At 38.0% G+C, this 20050-nt stretch overlaps 1 protein-coding gene across 13 annotated transcripts in view; it reads right to left on the reverse strand.

Annotated features, from left to right (window-relative positions):
• ubr5 (ubiquitin protein ligase E3 component n-recognin 5) overlaps nucleotides 1–16357 on the reverse strand; it is a 48978-nt gene extending 32621 nt beyond the window's left edge. For 9 of the 13 annotated variants that reach the window (XM_088306512.1, XM_088306519.1, XM_088306516.1 and 6 more), the window contains exons 1-6: nucleotides 16100–16357; nucleotides 8513–8557; nucleotides 8339–8420; nucleotides 7923–7999; nucleotides 2071–2190; nucleotides 1319–1598 (exon numbers count right to left, since the gene is read on the reverse strand). In XM_088306512.1, coding sequence (XP_088162638.1) covers nucleotides 1319–1598; nucleotides 2071–2190; nucleotides 7923–7999; nucleotides 8339–8420; nucleotides 8513–8557; nucleotides 16100–16161 — 666 coding nt within the window. In that variant the 5' untranslated portion in view covers nucleotides 16162–16357. The remainder of the gene's footprint in view (nucleotides 1–1318; nucleotides 1599–2070; nucleotides 2191–7922; nucleotides 8000–8338; nucleotides 8421–8512; nucleotides 8558–16099) is intronic. The other 4 variants (XM_088306520.1, XM_088306517.1, XM_088306523.1 and 1 more) reach the window with 1 other exon arrangement.
• Between the last annotated feature and the right edge of the window lie 3693 nt (nucleotides 16358–20050).

Consider the following 20050-nt stretch of genomic DNA (forward strand, 5'->3'; position numbering starts at 1 on the left):
AAATGTTTTACATTTTGACCTAATGTACATTTTCTTTGTACATGTATGTCAGATTTGGTCACTAAAAGCATTGCCCCATAGCAAAGCTAAATTAATTAAAATATATGATCTTGAGACGTATTATTGTGCAGATCTCAAAACTTAATACTCTGTAGTCTATGGTACAAAAAAGGTCAAATATTGTTGATGAGATTGTAAATATTTAATATACGTTTGAGATCGAACCTCTTAATCATGATGACATCGGCAGTTTACGTGTTTCAGTCTGAGAGCATGTGCTAAATTGCTAATGAAGCCGGTATTATTTTACGTCTTGATACATATTGATTGAAATACAACATTTCAGTTCATAGCTGCTGGCTCTCCGCCCAAACGCAGCTAGACCTCTGTTAAAAGTTGACTTTACACCTAAGCATTTAATTCGGGTCTTTCCGACTCTGCATTTTGCTTTAGAGATTAGCACGCTTAGCGCCTACCCGTGTGGCTCCTCTGTAAAAACGCTACTTAGCGGGGTAGTTTATTCGTCACCACACAGGAGATGATCATTCAAGCAGGTTAATTCAAGAAATAAATTACTTCCAAATAAATTGCTTCCAGGACCGCAGGCGACAGAGTGAAACTTCTCTTTTCCAAAATCAGTATGGCGCTGGTTAGTGTGGCAAAAGACCACTCTAAAATCCGCAACTTTGACTCTCTCGAAATCGCAATTTCGGTCCCAAAGCGATAAATCGTTCAGCCCTACATTGCGGAGCACAAAATATTTAATTCATGTAGTTATAAAAAAAAGTTGATCATATCATATGGGTGTTTGTACCAAGTCCTTAAAAATTGAACACATTTGTTTGATTTATGCTGGAGTATGTTATTTTATTAAAAAAAAAAAACGTGACTTCAGGTTTTTTATAAAATAGTGTAGTGCCGCTCAATTCCTTGCCAAACTTGCATTGCTCAACCAAGCAATGTTTGTAAAATTAAGCTTCACATTATAAATGGTAGGACTAAAGAACCACCAATTACATTCCGCACACATAATTAAGCAATGAAGGTTACCGTACAGGCTTAAGTGTAGTAAAAAAAAAAAAGGCCAGCGTTACTTGTGTACATCTGCCGTAAACACTTAACGTACATGAAATTAAATACAATAAGAAAATGTCGGTCACTTGGCCTATGTTTTAAAAGCCATAAATAGCCAATGTACTTGGCAGTCCTAATTAGTATTATAGTGGGCTTTGGTTGTTGTTGTTGCCGTGGGACACAGGAACAATTTAGGTATAATGTTCATTACAGTATAAATTACCCAATGAATAATCAATTGTACCTGGGATATAAGTTCTTCAGGGATGACCGAGGCTGGTATGACTGGTTGAGGCTGGCTACCGAGAAGACCTGATCCCCGATCTCTCCCTGTGCGGATCACCCTGGTCTGCCGACGGGAGTCACGAGCTGCTGTTGATGATCTGCCTGAAGTGTTGCCGCTTCCGCCTCCTCCTCCACTTCCTCCACTCCCACTGGTGCCCCCTCCTGCTCCACCCCCTCCAGCTGCCCCTCCACTTCCACCTCCACCACTGCCTCCATTTACACCAGAGCTCCAGCGACTCCTGTCAAACAAAACAAGATTAAGTCAAAGTCAGGTAAGCCCGAGATAGAAAAGCCACAGTAACATCAGGCTGAAATGCAATTTGTTCCTGTGACAGCTGAGATACAGCAGTTTCTAATATACAAGTGGTTGTCTTATAGTACTCACAACTCAAGAACAAAAATACATGTAGGATTTATTTATAGTTTCTTCACATCATTTCTTTGGGAGGCCAAGTTGGTTTAAAGATACTGCAGTTTGTGAGGCAAATAATCATCAACACATGAAAATCACAATGGAGCACGGCAAAGAGCCCAACTGGTGAACAGCTTTTTTTCCCCTCTGGCGGCCATACTGGAGTGTTCTAGAACGATTGTGTGGCACAGAATCTGACAAGGGAATACACCACGATCCAGCTGTAATAACAGGGCTGTGGTCCATATGTTGAATTTTTTACTGGACCGTTAGTGTCTGTCAACCCTGCCAGAACTTACCCAAGGGTGTTGCCTGCCAGTCTGCCCAGTGTGTCAGAACCAGACAGGAACCAGGGAGGATCACTAGTCCTGCCTGGCCTGGAGCTCCTTCCTGTCCCTGAACCAGTGCTCAACTTTGAACTGGAAACAAAAGATGGGAGATCAGTTACAAACCTATAAGTGTCCCATTCATTTCTTTATGACCTGGGTGGAAACAAAGTAAAATTACCCCAGGAATTTGGCAAATGATAGGATCAGGTTCCATTTCTTAAAATATTACATTATTTAGATTAATGGGTATGTTGGAGACTAGCATGGCAACACCCTTGGGAATCAGAATTGGCTGCAACTCATTCCTCCAAGACTTTTTCAAAGTACTTGGGGTTTTGGGGCTGCGGCTGCTTTCTCCCGTTTCAAGATATTCGTTTGTTTAAAATAGGAAAAGTAGCTCTAATTAGCCACTTAAGCAGAACAATGGCATATTTAAGGCAAATTAAAATTCACCTCATACCTCATGAACAGGGTTAGGCATGAACTTTCATCATGACCAGTGATTGACATTAACTTTTTTGCTCACCAGGCACTCTGGCTAGTAGATTTCCGAGAGGTGCTTGCCACTCTGCATTTTAACTTGCTGTAATTTTGTTGCTGGATAAGAGAGGCAGTTACGCGCAACCAACATCTCCATTTGGTAAAGTGGGTCAAAGCATTTTCCAGTCAAGGTTACTAGTGGGCCCGATGACAGGAGACCAGATATTCAGCCCTTTTCAATTAAATTTTTTTAAAAGTCCTGATCGTGACTATTTCAAAGGTCTAGAGCATCATATAGTGTATAATAATTTAAGTAGCCAAGCGTTGTATCTGTATCTGCTTCTAATCAATATCTCCGCCAATTAAATTATCCATCCATCAGCCGACCCACTTATTTTATTCGATACAATTCAAAACATTTTGGCATTTATTATTGTCAAGTAATGCACAACTAAACCAACTGCTCATGAGTTTACAGACCCTGGAGGAATTTGTGAATTTTATGTATTTATTTTTTTTTAAATGACTGATGACTAAACGTTTACCATTTAAATGTATTTTTTTTTATACTTTGTTGAATACTTGTGCTTTTCTGAACTGCCCTTCAATTTAATTTAAAATTGCATTAAAAATAAAATCAATGAATTCAGCCAGATCGGTCATGTTTCCTGTAATATAAGGACCGAACGTTTGGAAAAGGAAATAATACTAGTAATAATCGAACTGAGATTTTTTTCCCCCCTAAAAATGATGATTGCGATGAACAAAATTATTTTTTTCAAGATCCTTTTTAATGTGTTTTTTAACATAACATAAACACTATTAATTATAATAACAGATCTATTATAGGATATTAATATAAAGGCAAAACAATCATCAACTGCTACAATTATAGGTTTAAACTTACTAAATTTAACACTGACATGTAGTCTTAAGCTGTCGCCATCACAACACAATTTTGCCATACAAGTGTGTTGTAAACATTTATATACTACACTGAAATTCATTAATAACTCAAACTAAAGTGCAGATTATAATATCAATGCAAAGAAATCTATGGCACAACACAACATAAATTTAGCCAAATATTTATGTTATATGAAACGTGTGTAAACATGGACTGCACTTCGTAAACACTGAATTTATCGAAAATGATAAATTATAAATAACACATCACACAGTTGCGGTGGCTCACACGAGACAAATCGTCTATCAGCACAGACAATCTTATTTGAGTCACACGCGCGCAGACTCAAACATGTGCATCACGATGGCAGACACACAAATCAGAAGTTGTTTTGTTTTTAACATCGTGATGTGAAAGAAACAACCGGGTAAGATACTAAAGAACTCATGAGATGGAAAACTCTCAAAATGGCGCACATCTACGGCGCAGCGACGACGTCTCTCCCTCCCTCCTCAGTGTGTCAATGACCATTAAGATTGCAGATTTTACCATTAGTAAATCACGATTAATGAAATAAAAATTATATAGCAAATGCAATTAATCGTTCATCCCTCGTTCACGTTACATTGGTTACAAGCTCTGTACAGGTAATCGAACTAATGAGTAAGGATGGGAAAGTATTGATACCAGGTACCATATCGGGCAGATACCACCCTTATTTCAATTGGGGCTGGTCAAGACTGCCTCAAAAATAAATATTCTTCACGCCTTCCAAAAAGTAGATTCCCAATTTTTTTTTGCAGATTTCCCCCATTAATTAACACAAATAAACCTACCAAAATGCAAAACCTCTGCCTTGAGTCAAATACTTCTGGAAACAAAAATAGCATTGTACATTGTATGAGATAAAATAGAATTTTTAATTACATTTTTAAATCGTCCACAACAAAAAATTCAAACTAAAATTTACAAAGCTATATCACCCAGGCTTAATTTTAAGCTTTTGGATATTTGCGACATTGGCCAATACCAGTATTGGCCATTCTCTTGGGGCCGTTTTACTATCAGGAACTGAAAAGGATGCATGGTTGATGGAACAGTTTTCGCAATAAACTGTACCCATGCCAATCATCTCATGTGTCCATTATTAATCCGGGATGCACATAGGCAGTGCGCAAGTGCACACTCATACTGAAAATAGTTATGTGCATGCCAGATTCCATTGCCTCCGTATGCATTTGCATTCTAAGCATTTTGCAGCCACACATTGCTGGCTTGATTGAGATTGTTGCTAACATGAGGACCACAGTTGGTGTTTGCGCTATTCATATTTTTTTAAAAATAGTTGCTACAACGTTCAGAGAAGTTAGTGATTACAGTGACAATATATTAAATTTAGCAACATTGAAACCAAGTCTCTGCTTTTGTTCGTTTGTACTCACGACACATGCACATCCAGAACAAAGAAGCACCTACTTTACGTTTTAGTTTGATTTCCTAAAGGCTGCAGATATTTGAATAGAAATAGTAACACATAAGCAAACAAGCGTGACAGTTAAATATGACTCACATTAAACTACTAATAACACTAACATATGACAAGGATTAACATCTTTATAACTTCATAAATGAACTGAGCCACGCACTGCATTCTGGGAACCGAGTGCCTTCACCATCATTACCATAGAGTCTACGACAACGTTAAAGCTCGTGCCACAAGTCTTGTCGTATTCCATGTTGGTGGACATCACAAAAATGTAACAAATCAAAAATGCATTTTCTGCATTGATCAAAGTAAGCTTTGTGAAAATTGGTTGAGAAATGAGCAAGTTATGACTCATTTTTCACCATTATCGCAGAGCTGAGCTGTTATCACGGTAGTTGCAGCACTCGTGCTTTTGTAACAAGATAAAACGGTGAAGTGATAGAAAGTGGGCCGATAGCATTCACGTTAGAATTGACATCTAGCTTTGTTATGCCAGTGATCAGTGCATATGAAGCCTTTGAACGCCGAAAAATGTTTCACAATAGGCGGGCGGGTTGGGTGTTGTGTAGGTGTGTCCCAGACATTTGGTTTTGGTCAGTGCAATCTCAGCAGTCAGTCTTGTATTTCTTTTTTGATTTAGATTTTTATGTACAGCTCGGTACACATAGCATGACACCAGACTTCATCGCACCTCATTCTTCTTTTCAGTCATGTACGCCATTACGTGGCAAGATGTCACCCAGTGTTCACACAGACATCACAGTTGAATGAAATGCATCCATTAGAACAAGACGGTTTCAATGGTGGGAACTCCCAAATGTAATTTGAAGCACTGTTGTACTCCATTTAATTCTTTGCATTTCACTGTATTCCTTAAAAAGAAGTTGCACAACGACAACTAGGTATTTTTGGGGACTTTTTCGGTTTCATTTTATTTATTTAAATTCATTTTTTTGTCTTCTATACAATATATATAAATTTTACGAACAAATGGGAAGTGTTATCGAAAATTGCCATTAATTTCATGCTATTTTAAGGGTAAAGAGTATATTGGGATATATTCTTTAAAATTATGTAATTAATAAAAAGTTTGTGTCAAAAGTACCAGTCGTATTGTTAGTCCATATACTACCATTGACTACTCAAGAGTTGAGCACTCATACTGGTATCGGTCTGAAAATAGGTGGTATCGAACATCCCTACTTGTGAAAGGGCTGCATTTCAAAATTAAAGCAAGTAAATAAAAAGTGCAAATTCTGTTATGCCAAGTAAATTATATGTTCAAAAAAACTGCTCAACTCAAAGGGGCACTCCCCCCCCCAAATTAACCTTTTTTGTTTTTGCTGATTAAGTGGGTGTATACTCATGCTGTCTTAATTTCCTGGTCATTATTTTTACATTTTAGTGCATTGTTTGTTAAAATTTTCAATTTGGGGAAAAGCCATCTGCGTGGAGCCATCTTCAGGTTTAACAGTCAACGCTCAGCCTTGAGCGCGTTACAGTTGGTAAGAGGAGCGTTTTTGAACATCTTTATATCGTCTTTCATGTTAGTGATTTATTAGCATAGTATTTGGTGGGTTAATTTAGTATAGCTTGTCGTAATATAAAAAAATATTTAGGTCGTAGTTTGTCACTGCATCTATCAATCACAGCCAGATCGCTTACGCTGACAATGTAGTATAGTGCATGTTGACAGTGTTTAGCGACAGCTTCAACGCTCGATATAGGCTAGCAACAGCCATCCGATTACTTTTCAAAGGCAGTAGACATAAATGACTCCGCACACTTTGATGCTCACAGCCTGACATAGTTGAAGACGGGCTAACTCAAATATGCTGTTTTGGATGGCAAAATCGCCACTCTGTTTCTGACCACTTGGTTTCTTAGACCAAAATTCATGGTGAGAGATTTATCTAAATTCTTACTAATGTGTCCAGAGAGCAAAAGGGTGTATGGAGTTTAAATTTCAGTAGGATATCTGAATAAATATTCAATAAGAATAAATATTTACTAGCTGCAGCCCTAATGTTTTTGTACTTGAAATTGATCGTGTGGTAGCAGAGCTTGTCTGCGATGGGTGAATCTCTTTTAAAGGGGGAAGCAAACCCCCCAAAAAATCTTTGAAATAAAATGTTCTATGCGCCTTCACTAATCAAAACACAGCATTCTGATGATTGTTGCATTTGTGATATGAGTTAAGCAGCAAATGCCAACAGTTTTTAGCCATCTAAGGTAGCAACAATTTTGTCACTTAGGCCGGATGAAAATTAAATCACAAGTTCTCAGGGCACAGGTAACGAGCAATCATGGCTGAACTGTTTTCTGTAGCTGAGCCACGATTGATGTCATTTTCAGTCGACAACAAATGGCAAAATGGCCACCTCCGGAGACGGGCACAAACGGGTGTATTTTACTGCTAACTCATATTCCACAAACACAATATTCGACCAATGGGGTGCATAAAACAATTCTTGGAAAGAACATTATTGGGTTGACTTCACCTTTAAAACTACTTGTAACTTGTTTTTAAATCACGTTGTTGCTTTAATAAATTAGTCAAAACAATCACAACTACTGTGCTAAATAGATGAATGTACTCCATCTTGATAAATCAAGCAGGGCTCTACACTTTGAACAATTTGGTCACGCAGGTGTCCTACTTTCACAATGGGGCAACTGAAAGAAAACTGTAAATTCTAAATGTACAACCAGTTGATGGGGAGGAAAAGAAGTCTCCTCGACTCTAGACGCGTTTACAATTTTATATGTAATAATGGATGAAATGAGAGCCGCAGCCCGAAGCCGCAGTGATCACTTGGCCCAACAATCGTAGCCCTCGCCTTGGGGGTGGCGGCTTCAGGCGATCACAAATTAAAACAAGATGTCTTTTCAAACAATCATTTTCAAACACCCAATCAAATGTGAAAAAAAGGAAGAAAAAGACCTCACCCATCACCGCCATCAGGTTTGCTAAGCTCCAGGCGATCAGGCTGGACAGCAAAGCTGATTCTACACACACGTCCATCCTAAAATAGATTTATTATGACAATTAGGGATGGGGAAGTGCAAGTTTTCAAGTTGGGTAATTAAGTACACTTTAAAAGGTTATATCAAGTTTGTAGCTCAAATAACAAATGCAATAATCCAAAGTTCTCCTAAAAATAGGTATCATTTTGTCTATTTGAAACAAACAAAAAAAAAAGAACTGTAGTCAAATAGTAATACAGGCAAACTATTTAAAATGTATGACCAAAAGTCAAATTACTTGTTAAATCAAATAAAATATTACATCTTTAATATATTTCATATCGTAACTGGTCAACCAATGTGCATCTAATTAATATGCCAATGTAAAGCATGATTACCTCTAGAAGAAACCCAGCATGGTTTGGCCCAACAACACATTGTTTCAATGTGGCCTGCTCCAACAGGCTAAGATGTGGATGACTATAATGATATATAAAAACAGGTAGAAATCAGGCCTTTACAATACTATAAAATAATTAAATATAACTAAGTTACAATATTAACAAACTCACCTAATGAAATTGTATTTGTTGAGTTTCTCTGAAACTTCACGGAGCCTATAAAGAAAAGAACAAAATACTTGATCAATAAAGATGGCTCAATTAACAGACATTTACAGTATGTGAGATTTGAGTAAAGGCACTGCGCAACACAAACTCACATTTGCTGCGCTGTCCCACAGTGTGTGTGCAGAAACTAATTTGACAAGTCATTTGTTAAATCAGAAAAATGTTTTTGTCGATATGTATTGTACAGTTTGAAGCATTTGCATTATAAGTAGAAATGTAATGATAACGGTGATATCGCAACATTAAAATTGTCACGATAAACAATTGGAACTACGGTAGATATTTCAAAGCCACCGCTATTTTGGGAGGTACAGTAACTTTGCCAGCAAAATACATAGATTGATGGAAATAAAGACAAGTTTCACTACTCATTAGGGATGGCCTGATCGAATCACGTGATCGGAAACTGGGGTCGATCATGTGATTTTCAACAGTCAGGGAAAAAAATGGTTTTAATAATTTTCTAAACATTTAATGGTCACAAAATGGTAAAATAATCAAAATGTGCAAATGTCCAAATAGAAGATTTTATATTACTAAATATATATTATTTTAGGAGCGGTGTAGTTTAGTGACAGTCAGAGCCACAAGGTACGCATGGACACACACATTCTATACACATTCACACGCTGTGTACACACACACAGATTTCCATCACATCCCACAGAATAAAATCCCGCCATGTCCCGTCTCATAATAATAATAAATATGAAATAATCAAAATAAATATCCTGTTCCGTCTCGGTAAAAACAACTCCCCTTCGGTGCTGCTCATGTTCAGAATGATTCCCACTCCCATTTTTGAGGTCAGCTCCATATAAAAAAAAGTTGTATTTTATTGATTTATTGAACAGTTTGTCACCAGCTCCTCTTCCTCATTGACTCTCCAAGCTTCTTTTTTCTCCTACTGGTAGACGATTTTTTTTGGGGACAATCTATTTTCTCACAAAGTATTGTGATAAACGATATAGTTTTATTTATTTTAATGCCACTAGTTTAGTGATGTTACAGCAAAAATAAATTAAGTCCATCCTTTTCAAGTGCATAGAAGTAAATTAGTGACTAAATTGATAGTATACAATACATACATTTAGACAAAAGTGGGCGATTTGGCAAAAATACCACAATTTCTTTTTAAACAAAATCCCAATCACAATGTTTTTTTTTAACATTTTTTGGACTGATTTTCACACTTGTGACTAATTACCTCATGTTAAACCCATGAAACAATTTTAAAATATAGACAAAATCCTAAAAGAAAAAAAATTACATTTTAAGCCAACAGCTTTCTGAACAAGTTTTAATTTAAATAGTACAATTTTTATCAAAATGTGCAGTGAACATAAACCTAAGCCTGCCTGAATTACCTTCCTCCACGTGCTAGATTTTTCATAATGAATGCCCTTGGTAAACGACTGTTGCTGAGTTGTGTTAGCAAAAAGCTCACGACTGCCACTGGCTGCCATGTGACTGGTTTGGCCATCACCGTGTTTTAGGTGCAGTCACAGCAAATGGAAAAACTAAACTAGTTTCTTTTCGGGACCAACTCTGTTTCGTGATGAGTTTCCACCATGGCTTCCCACTACTACGCAAACAAACAGGGAGGCGGGAATGACACGTACGGTTCACTGTGTGGTCGGCTACGCATCAGCAGCTGTGAGATATAGTCAGATCGCCCACCACTACAAACATAGAGCTGGGTGATATATATCATCATCGATATCATCATAAATGTTGCTTTCACAATGTGCAATTCTACATTTTAGATTATTTATACAGCCTCGAAAAGGAAAAACAAACAAGTCTGTCGCTGGCCGCAGTGTAAGAGTAAGTGGTGAAAAACTCATTCGGCAAATCTGTGTGCATTGACTGCAAAGGAGGAGGAAGTGATAAACCATTCTACAAATCAGTGGGCAGGATCCAGTCACGTGACTGTGATCACAGCCTCGCAAATGTATAAGGGGAGTGTCCCGTCTCAGCGATGAAAATAATAGCAAGAGGCAAGTCCACGTACCTCGTCTGTAAATGATTTGGTATTTGAGAAATAATAATAAATCTATTTTAAGAATAGTCACGTTAGTTATTTTAACGCAAACATCCTAGATTCATAGTTAGACCCATAGCAACGCCCTTCCAAAAAAAATGCATTTGTTCCGCAATCTCCGGTGTTCTTCGAGAATGACGTCATTCGCAGACCGACGAGTTGCCAGTCGCCATTGTACTGCATTGTTGAGTGTCAGGTGTGCTGCTCAACTGCCATTGTTGCTGTTACTGATGTTAGGGGTGGAATAGTTAAAAAAAAAAATACACAGTTTTTATCGGTTTTGTGAACATGGCTTTCAATTCAGTAGCATTTGTCAGAAGCTATTGTGATAAACGATAGTGTCATCGTCGTGATTTTTTTTAATGCCACTTATATATTGATGTTAGAACAAAAACAATTAGTAACATCTTTCTGACGTGCATTGAAGTCCCTTTTTGACTAAATTGACAATTGTCAAGATCATTATTTCAGTTCAGTCCGTTTTTACCAAAACTTTGAACCCTGCAACTGGGTGGTATCTGGATGGCTGAGAGAAACTCGAATGCAACAAAAACGCAGACGCATTTCGTGCAGCTGTGTGAAGATGAAACTTAGAAACCAAAAAAGTAAATCTTAAGTTGTGATTAATTCAAGCAAAGTGATCAATTGCAATTAATGCAACCAGCTCTGCAGTCCGACCCTGGTTCCAACTCATCTGTGAACTTGCCTTGTGTGACAGAGTGTGAGAATATAGTATACCTATATATTTCTGTTTAGAGTTGACCTGTTTAAAATTTGTAAGGAAAAATAGGTATCTTGTCTCAACAAAAGGTGCTTTTCCAAGTGATCTAATTAACACTCACCTAAATAAAAGCCTAAATAAATATATCTCAGGTACACAGACTAGTAACATGTTTCTATAAGGATATAGCGACAAGTGAGCGGCACCAGCATTGGACACATGCAGACTTTTTATGCACTCAAAACAGATATCTGGTGCTGCTCGTAGGGCTGGGCGATATGACCTCAAATCAATATCGCGAGAAATTGAGGAATTTTACCTCGATAACAATAAATGCACGATAAATCCCCCCCCCCAGTGGACTAAAATCTAAATAAATGCAGGAAATGCATATTGACTGTTTTTTTTTAATTGACCAACTGGTACACGTTACTTTCAATGAAAAATAAAAGTACAAAAATCATTTGTATAAATAGCTTGCTTTGCATGACTTGAACAATGTCACAAAGAAAAAGGGTACCTCTTGCAAAATCTTTTTCTGCAAATAGATTGCGCCAAGATGCTGTCATGATGTAAATAATGCCAAATAAAAAAATGCTAAATAAAATGAAAGAAAATGTCAATGCAAGCCAAATAAACAAGTGTGCATCATCGGGGAAAATGTGCCGTCTCGAGTACTCTGGTGCGCAGTCGCCACTTGTCATCTATGTAATGCACAGTCAGGCTCAATCCGGGATCCATGTTGCGACCCGACCACAAGTCGGATGTAGATGCAAAATGCTTGACATATCTAAGCTCCTGGCCCGATGTAGTCCATATCGGGAAATACGGCTTTCATGAAGCGTTTAAATCCTGTGCACGCCACTGTAACTAGAGGAGCTTTATCTTTAGCTATGTGCTAGGCTATCGCGTCCACCTCTGAGACGTTCTCTTGTTGGGTGTTGCCTCCGTTAATGGGCTGTTGTCACTTGTCCAACCTTGCTTCTCACTTTGAACTTTCAGCACAGCATGGTTGTGTTGTGGGTGGTGAAAAAGCTTCTGGATTTGAATCCCAGCTACGACAGCGTCTGTTTTCTTTCTCGAGCAGACTGGTAGAGTCACATGACTAGAGGCGCTGTTGCGGTCTTAAAGGGGCATGAACATTGCCGCAGACAGAAAAGGCTTTTCTTTTTTTTTAACACCGAATTTACCGACATGGGCAAAATGATTTCGGTCATTGTAATGAATTTCGGTAACGGTAAATTTTCGGTTTATCGCCCAGCCCTAGCTGCTCGCCAATCTCTTTAAGTTCCTGATGGGCGTAATGAATGTTTGCAGAAGCAACGGTGCATAAACAAGTGATTACATAGTACAAAAAGAGCATCACTGAGGTTAGCTGTGAGCCAATGTACATGGTTGAGCCGGCTAGAATTCATGCTACATGACTATTATCAGCGTTATCATACACTGCTGCAACTCATTGTTAAATGAGAAAGAGTTGCATGTGCCAATGAAGAACCAATTGGACACATGCAAACCAGACTGTCTACATGGGTTTCAAAAGCCGTTCCACCATCGTGTTTAAGAGTATGTGTGCATAAGACTGCATGTGAGTGCCAAAGGCACACAGCGGCTAGCAGGCTGACTGACAGATGAGGCAACGAAGCAGCGTGAGAGAATGTTGATGACGTATGTAAACAAATGCACACACAAATGACCATTTATCAAGTCAGAAAAAAATTATTTTCAAACCATTTTCTCATCAAGAGCCAAGTTGACATAGTAATTATTGTGACAGGCCGACTATGCGCTTCATTGTCATTCAAGACAGCAGTCTAGCTGTGTACATGGCAGAGTTTTCTTTATTTTGCTATTCTGCTAGACTTTTTGCAATAGCTGGACAGGGTTAATCCTTTTTTATGTCAATATAACGGGGCGGTATTGGGTGGTAATATAAGTTATTACTCAAATTATGGGGATCTGTTTTTATTACTAGATTTATGAATAGACAAAACAACAGATGACCTACTTTCCGGATTTAGGAATTTTCAGAAAATATCCCAAAATAGTACCATATGCAAAGGCTTAGTTCCTACTGAACGAGGTGGATAGTCAAAGTAGATATTGGCTCAAAATGTTGATGAAGGATGACTGTTGATGAGGCGAAAAGCTCATTCCCATCATCATGTGCCTACATACAATACAAATACAACTTTATTTGTGGAGCGCATTTCACAACAGCGCCAGCTGTAACAGAGCGCTTTACATGGCCAACTAAGCCTGAAGTAGGGCATCCGAAAAGGTAATTTTGTCCCGTAGCCATATTTGGAACCCTTCTGTACCCCCACCAAATGCCTGAGTGACTATGAACTCTCAAATAAGATAGGAGAGCTCCCAAATATGATCAATCAGATGAAACCCTGCTAACACAAAACATTTCAAAGATATAGACCACCAATGATTTTGGCATTTGACATTTTTTCCTATATGTTATTTAAAATGATTAAGTCCTGCAGTGAATACAATCCATTACTTTGAGTCACTTTTGAAAGTGACTGTGCAAAAAAACAACACGTCGCACCCACTGGATGTCGCAAATTGACCCCACGGACGAACTGGTGCTCTACGCACTGTGCGTGTTCTGCGTATAGGAACCGCCGGCCTTGTACACGCTTGTAAATTTCCATGGAACAGTTGTAATTTAAATAAACAATTTCTATACAACACTCAAATGAGTAACTTAATTATACCAACTATAGCATTAGACATGAAATTACTCATTTAGTGTCACCCCTTTTCACCTCATGGACTTTCACTAATTAGTGCAACATTTTTTTTTTCCTACTGCAGGGCTCTTTTTACGTTGTACCCCCTTTTTGGGTTAGATACAGCATGACCATATTTGCTGATGTATCGTCATCTTAATAGGCATACAGTAGTTTTGTATGTTGTAAAGATTGACAGTGACTCAAGATATATTTACAAAATATTTTGCTGGAATAAGAAGACAGAAAAGGAAAAGATACAGTGAAAAAAACTTAAAAATCAGTGAAATGAAAGTGTTTCAATTGCTATTTTTTTTAGTCTTTTCAAGTTATACTTTAAGTTGAGTTTAAGGATTCAAATAATTTTCCTCTCCTCAAAATACAAGGATACAAAGATCCAAGGATTTATTTTGTCATACCAACATACATTTCCACATGACATGGCACGAAATACAGTCTCAGGTCACAGGTTAGCCCAGTAATTCCCAAGACTTGGGCTTGGATTTCACATTATATTTACAAGGATATTTTGTACTTGACAAAAGTAAGAGTGTTTAAGAATAAAGTGTTCAATTACCAGGGATGAATGGGCATGAGGCTATTATGATAGAGTAATTGCATTTTAGTAGTTAAATAAATAAAAAGTTTTCAAAATCAATGAATCGTTGTTTTAATGATCATGATTACAATCGCAATGAATATAATTAAGACTTTTTTCCCATCATTCAGCCTTATCATATGGAATGAATGAGACAATTGATAATTTTTGAGGAAATTTGATTTTTTATTTATTGGACTCTGATGTTATTTCAGAATAGTACAAGATGCAAATTGTTTTGAACATCCCTGGTCGATGGCAACACAAATTGCAAATAACAATTTTGAGTGTGAGTCTAAGTTCTAATACTAGGAGGGTTCATGTTTTGTTTAATTAATCTATTTTATCTATCAATTTAAAACTCAATTACCCACTGAAATAAAAATCTTACACGCTCCTCAAAGTTTTTATTCAACTACCCCTGGTCCAGAAACTGTGTGACATCTTAGCCTTTTTGTCTACGAAGTAAAAACATAATCAGCATTAGATGAATACATTTAGTTTGCTGCAAGAGAAATACAATTTTCCTTCTATGGAAAACGTCCATATGAACTATGATGCAACCATGAGCATGCAATTTCCTCGAATATCTTGTGCAGTTTAATTTACTGTTCATGCATTTTCAAGATGCAAGTCTAGCAAACACAGAAAACAAAATAGTGACCCTTGATACAATGAATAGAATCTAGAATCGAACAAATAGAACACAAAAGATTTTCTCTTGAGTCTTGGGCGACTGCCGTGGAATCACTTGGCTAACATAACAATAAGCGCTTGAGAATGTTTAAAACAAAGGTCAGTCACAGACAAAAAGGGGGTACTAGGGATGTAGAGTTATGGTACCCCCATACGTCAGGAAGCCCTGAAACCTAAATGTCTAGCGTTGACAAAAGCGTGCAACCTTATTAGCATTAGCCTTGAGCAGACTAGCCTAACGTTAGCCTCTTCATTGATGTGGATTATCGACAAGACACGCACAATATAAATCTCGTAAGGCGTCAAAATGTATGAGATGTAATGTAGAACAAAGGCTTATGAATGCCGGGTAGCGACGTGTTTTGCGAGTTTCATTTCCCTCTTTTGACCCCATCCCCCAATCCGCATTGTCCATCTCTCAACTTTGACTGTGAGCCAATCCTCCCAGAGATGCAGGCAGCTAGCGTTAGCTAACGTAATGCAAACGAGTTAGCAGCTGGCGGCGGACCGACCGACTGTGCAGATAGCAAAAAGCTAAAGAGGATTGTTCAAGATACCAGGCCTAGTCTCACCGCTACGGCCATGGGACATTTTCCTTGTTTAAGGAATAACTAACGCACATGACAGCGTCAGCGTCGTTCACAAACTGTACCTCCAACACTATTTGACATGAGCAGCTGGAAAAAAGACGGTACACAATTATTTTCCACGGCCCACGAACAAATACCTGTCATTGAGCTGATCCTCAGTCCCGGGCAACGGGTGAACCACGAAGTGTATAGATGTCATAGGGGCAATCCGAAATCACACCCAGGCGTGCGAAAGATGTGGAAGTTGTTCTTCTTTCGACTACAGTGTATTTTCGGCTTCATAGAAATCGTTTAATGGTGAGAAAACTCGAGTTTAGAGCCCAGCCTCCTCACCCACATGCCGCCATCTTAACTCCAGCAAGCTTCTTGTGTGTTGATTAGAGAACATGCACGCGCTCTGCTGGTTGGAGCGCGAGCACAAAACAGGAAACGTGTTACACTTGCGGTACTGTCAACGGGATTGGCTTCAGCGCTAAAAGCCCTTCACGATTTCACTTCCAAAAATAAATCCGTGAGTCTTCACGCCTTTACTTCAGATGGGTTCTCCGTATCAATTTTCCGCAAAGCTTGTCCTGATTAAGCTCTTATGGTTAGAGAAAGGGTACACCCTGTTCTGGTTCACAACGCAGATCACTTTACAATAACCGACTGTGTGCAATTTCTTGAGAAATTGCGTGTGAATGCTGAAAACACCGAATGCAAAAATTCGAACGCAAGTGTAATAATGAGTGATAATTAATGTTGAATGTCTCATTGAAAATTCGTCTAAATTGAAAAATGGGGGTAACTAAAGCTTGACCGAAAACTATCTGCAGTGGGAATAGAACCCGTGTCCTCTACATGTAAAGCCAACGCTTTTAACATCTGAGCCTCAGAATCTAAATTGCAGGTGACAAATAAAAGGAAGAAAAAACGTGTCACCTTCATGTAGAATGCCACTGGGTGAGGCATTCAAAATAGGTGAAATTAATGTATAACATGATATATTGAATGAAAAAGAAGCACAATTGAAAGATGCTAGAGATGGGGAAGAAAACAGTTTACCAAGTGAGCTAATTCAGCCATTTTTGAAAATGTGTAATGATATTAAAATGTATGGATGTCTTGCCAAATGTTGAGTGGTAAGTCCACTTGAATGGGGAATTAATGGTTTTGAAATGCTGATTAATGCTAGAACTGAGAAACTTAGGGAAGAGAAAAAATAGTACCCCGGAATAGGTTGATGCTGCATTGTTCAATTTGAAATTATACTGAATGGATATCCATCCATTATCTGAACCGTTTCTCCTCACAAGGGTCGCAAGGCCTATCCCAACTGTCAGTATGCAGGGTACACTCTGAGCTGGTTGCCAGCCAATCGCAGAGCAGACAAAGACGAACAATCATTCACACTCACACCTAGGGGGGGATTTAGAGTGTTCAATTAACCACCTATGCGTGTGTTTGTAATGTAAGAGGAAACCCTCGCAAGCACAGGTAGAACATGCAAACTCCAAATAGGAAGGCTGGAGTCTGAATCAAACCGAGCACCTCTGTGCTGTGAGGCGATCGTGCTAATCATTCGTCCACCGAGCTACCCCTGAACGGAAATATAATTTGATCACAATGGTAAAATCCATATGCAGTTTGTTCATGGACATGAATAACATAGAGTCATTCAAAGGAGGGTTTCAAACCATCAACCCCTTAGCAAGCAATTCTACGAAGTGAGGTAAAGACATGACAATAAGCCCTATGTGGGAGTAAATGCTGACAAAAATGGAGTATTTTGGTTTTGGGGCACAAATGTAAAGACAAATGTGTGCCATTTACCCTCACTCGGGTTGTGGTTGGGCTGAAGACTACTCCAGTTGACTTTGGGGCCAGAGGCAGGACACCCTGAACGGCTTGCCAGCCAATCACATGGAAAATATAGACAAACAATCATTCGCAGCCACAGAAAAAGTAGAGTCTGAAATTAACTGACATTGCTTCTTTTTTGAATGAATGAAAGGCTTAGAGGTCACGTGTATATTTATTATGGGACATTATGTGTTCAAAAGGGTCTTAAAACAGTCTTGAGAATTTTATGTTCACATGACAGTTACCCAGATTTCCAAAGAATCACACACCTGATGGTCTTCAAAAGGTCAAGGGGGAATCTTGAAACAGTGAAAGAGTAACGACATAAGAATAATAATTCTTACAAAACGCTGAATTCATAAGTAAGATCAGAGAGTAAAAACAGCATCAGCAATGTATCAAACAGAATCTTGTATCTGAAACGTTGATTAAAGATTGATCATAGCGCTTTGTCACACAGGCTATCATTGTGTTTTGAAAAGATTTCATAATTTTATATGAACAATTATGATGACGCTATTCTTATAGTAGGCGGCGTACACCCCGGCTGTCTGTCGGTCTGTCTGCATGTGTGTCGTTTGCACCAGCAGATGGCAGACGTTACCTTCAAGAGAGGAGGAAAAAAAACTTGCAGCGACATTTCTTGAACTAGGTTTTGTATGGGGTGATTGCCTTCCTTCAAAGACACCTGAAAGTCTTTGAGGGCATTTCCCTGAGGCAGAACCATTTTGTACACTATTTCACTTCACTTTTTTATGTCAAGCTGTTACACACGATTGCATTTTGTTAGCTTCCATTTTTTTATATTGGCTTTGGTACATTTCTCAGATCAGAATTTAAATATGCGAAACTGTAAGGGGTTTTCTCAAAACAATATTTGTCTGATAGCACAGATAAGTGCCACCTGAACAATATGTCTTTGTTTCATTGTGTATGGACAGACAGATTGCTTGCTTGGAAGTACTTTCGTGTATGTGGAAGACCGATTGCAAGATTTACACTTTTCACATTTTGGGCCGAAACATGCTATGTCAAAATTTGGCAAATTTAATTTTGTTCTCACAAATCACACAAATTAGTCAGTCTGTACAGAACATGTGGTTATTATTTTTACTAATTGTTTATCAATTTAAAGTGATGAAAATTAATGGCTCTTTCAGAAAACTAGTTGATCATTGGTTGATCGAACATATCATGCGAACTTGTTCAGCTATTTTGCATATAAAGATTTATAAGATGAACTAAAGCCAACATTTTATGGGGTGTGAAACAATTCAACAGAGGCCCTTTATAATACATTTCTGATAAACATGATGCAATTGATCATGTCAAAATTAACAGACAATTGTTCCTAATCTTTTTTATATGAATAAGAGACACAAAGATGTGAAAATTCAGTTAGAAATGTATCAAAGCAAACTGCAAGATTTAAAATTTTCTCGGTTGCTTCGGAGCATATCCCAGATTAGAATTGAAATAGGATTGTCACAATATTGTGACCCATGTCCACATCAAAAAGCAGTTTCTCATTTCTTTGATCAATTTGCAAATGTTCTGGCACATCCATGCAAATATATAATAATTATATATAATTCTCTGCTGTGTCTGACATTCTCAATTACTTGATCAAAATATGTTATAATGATTTGTTTATGACTGCATAAAATGGAAGAACTAGTAATGGATCTTGTGCTTTTGAGGAACACCTTCAGTGCAGCGCCGCAAGTCCCTCTGTGTGTATTTCTCCATTGTGTCTCGACAGCCGGCCTGTTTTTCTTGTTCTTTGTGCTTTGCTGGAAGGTCTAGACAGCTGATACTTACCTAATCCTTGGGCCTGCCCGAGGCCATCCTCTGTGATCCGACCCAAGCAACAACTTTGGGTACATTAGTTTGTTAATTTTCCGACACATAATAAAATGATTGAGAATTTTGAAGGATTTATGAACGTACAAACTATTGGCGCATTATTCCAAAAGACTGAATTGTTTGAAAAAAAAAAAACAAACAGGGAAATATCAGTTATTTTTTTTCTATTGAGAATAATATATACAATTTGATTACAACTTGCAGTTGTGATGTTAAAGTGAGCCTGCATTGAATTTATTGCCAAAGCACTTTGGAATAGCCATATTCTATAAGCAATGGTATAAGCTACATTTAGAATTAAGGTGACATAATGAGGAAACTTTACTGGAAGTAAATTGTGAAAATGAATCAACTCTGTGGCTCATTAAGTGAGAGATTAA

This window comes from Idiotropiscis lumnitzeri, chromosome 10 (genome assembly GCF_059441095.1).
Source record: "Idiotropiscis lumnitzeri isolate Australia: NSW breed Sydney's pygmy pipehorse chromosome 10, RoL_Ilum_1.0, whole genome shotgun sequence".
Classification (NCBI taxonomy): Eukaryota; Metazoa; Chordata; class Actinopteri; order Syngnathiformes; family Syngnathidae; genus Idiotropiscis; species Idiotropiscis lumnitzeri.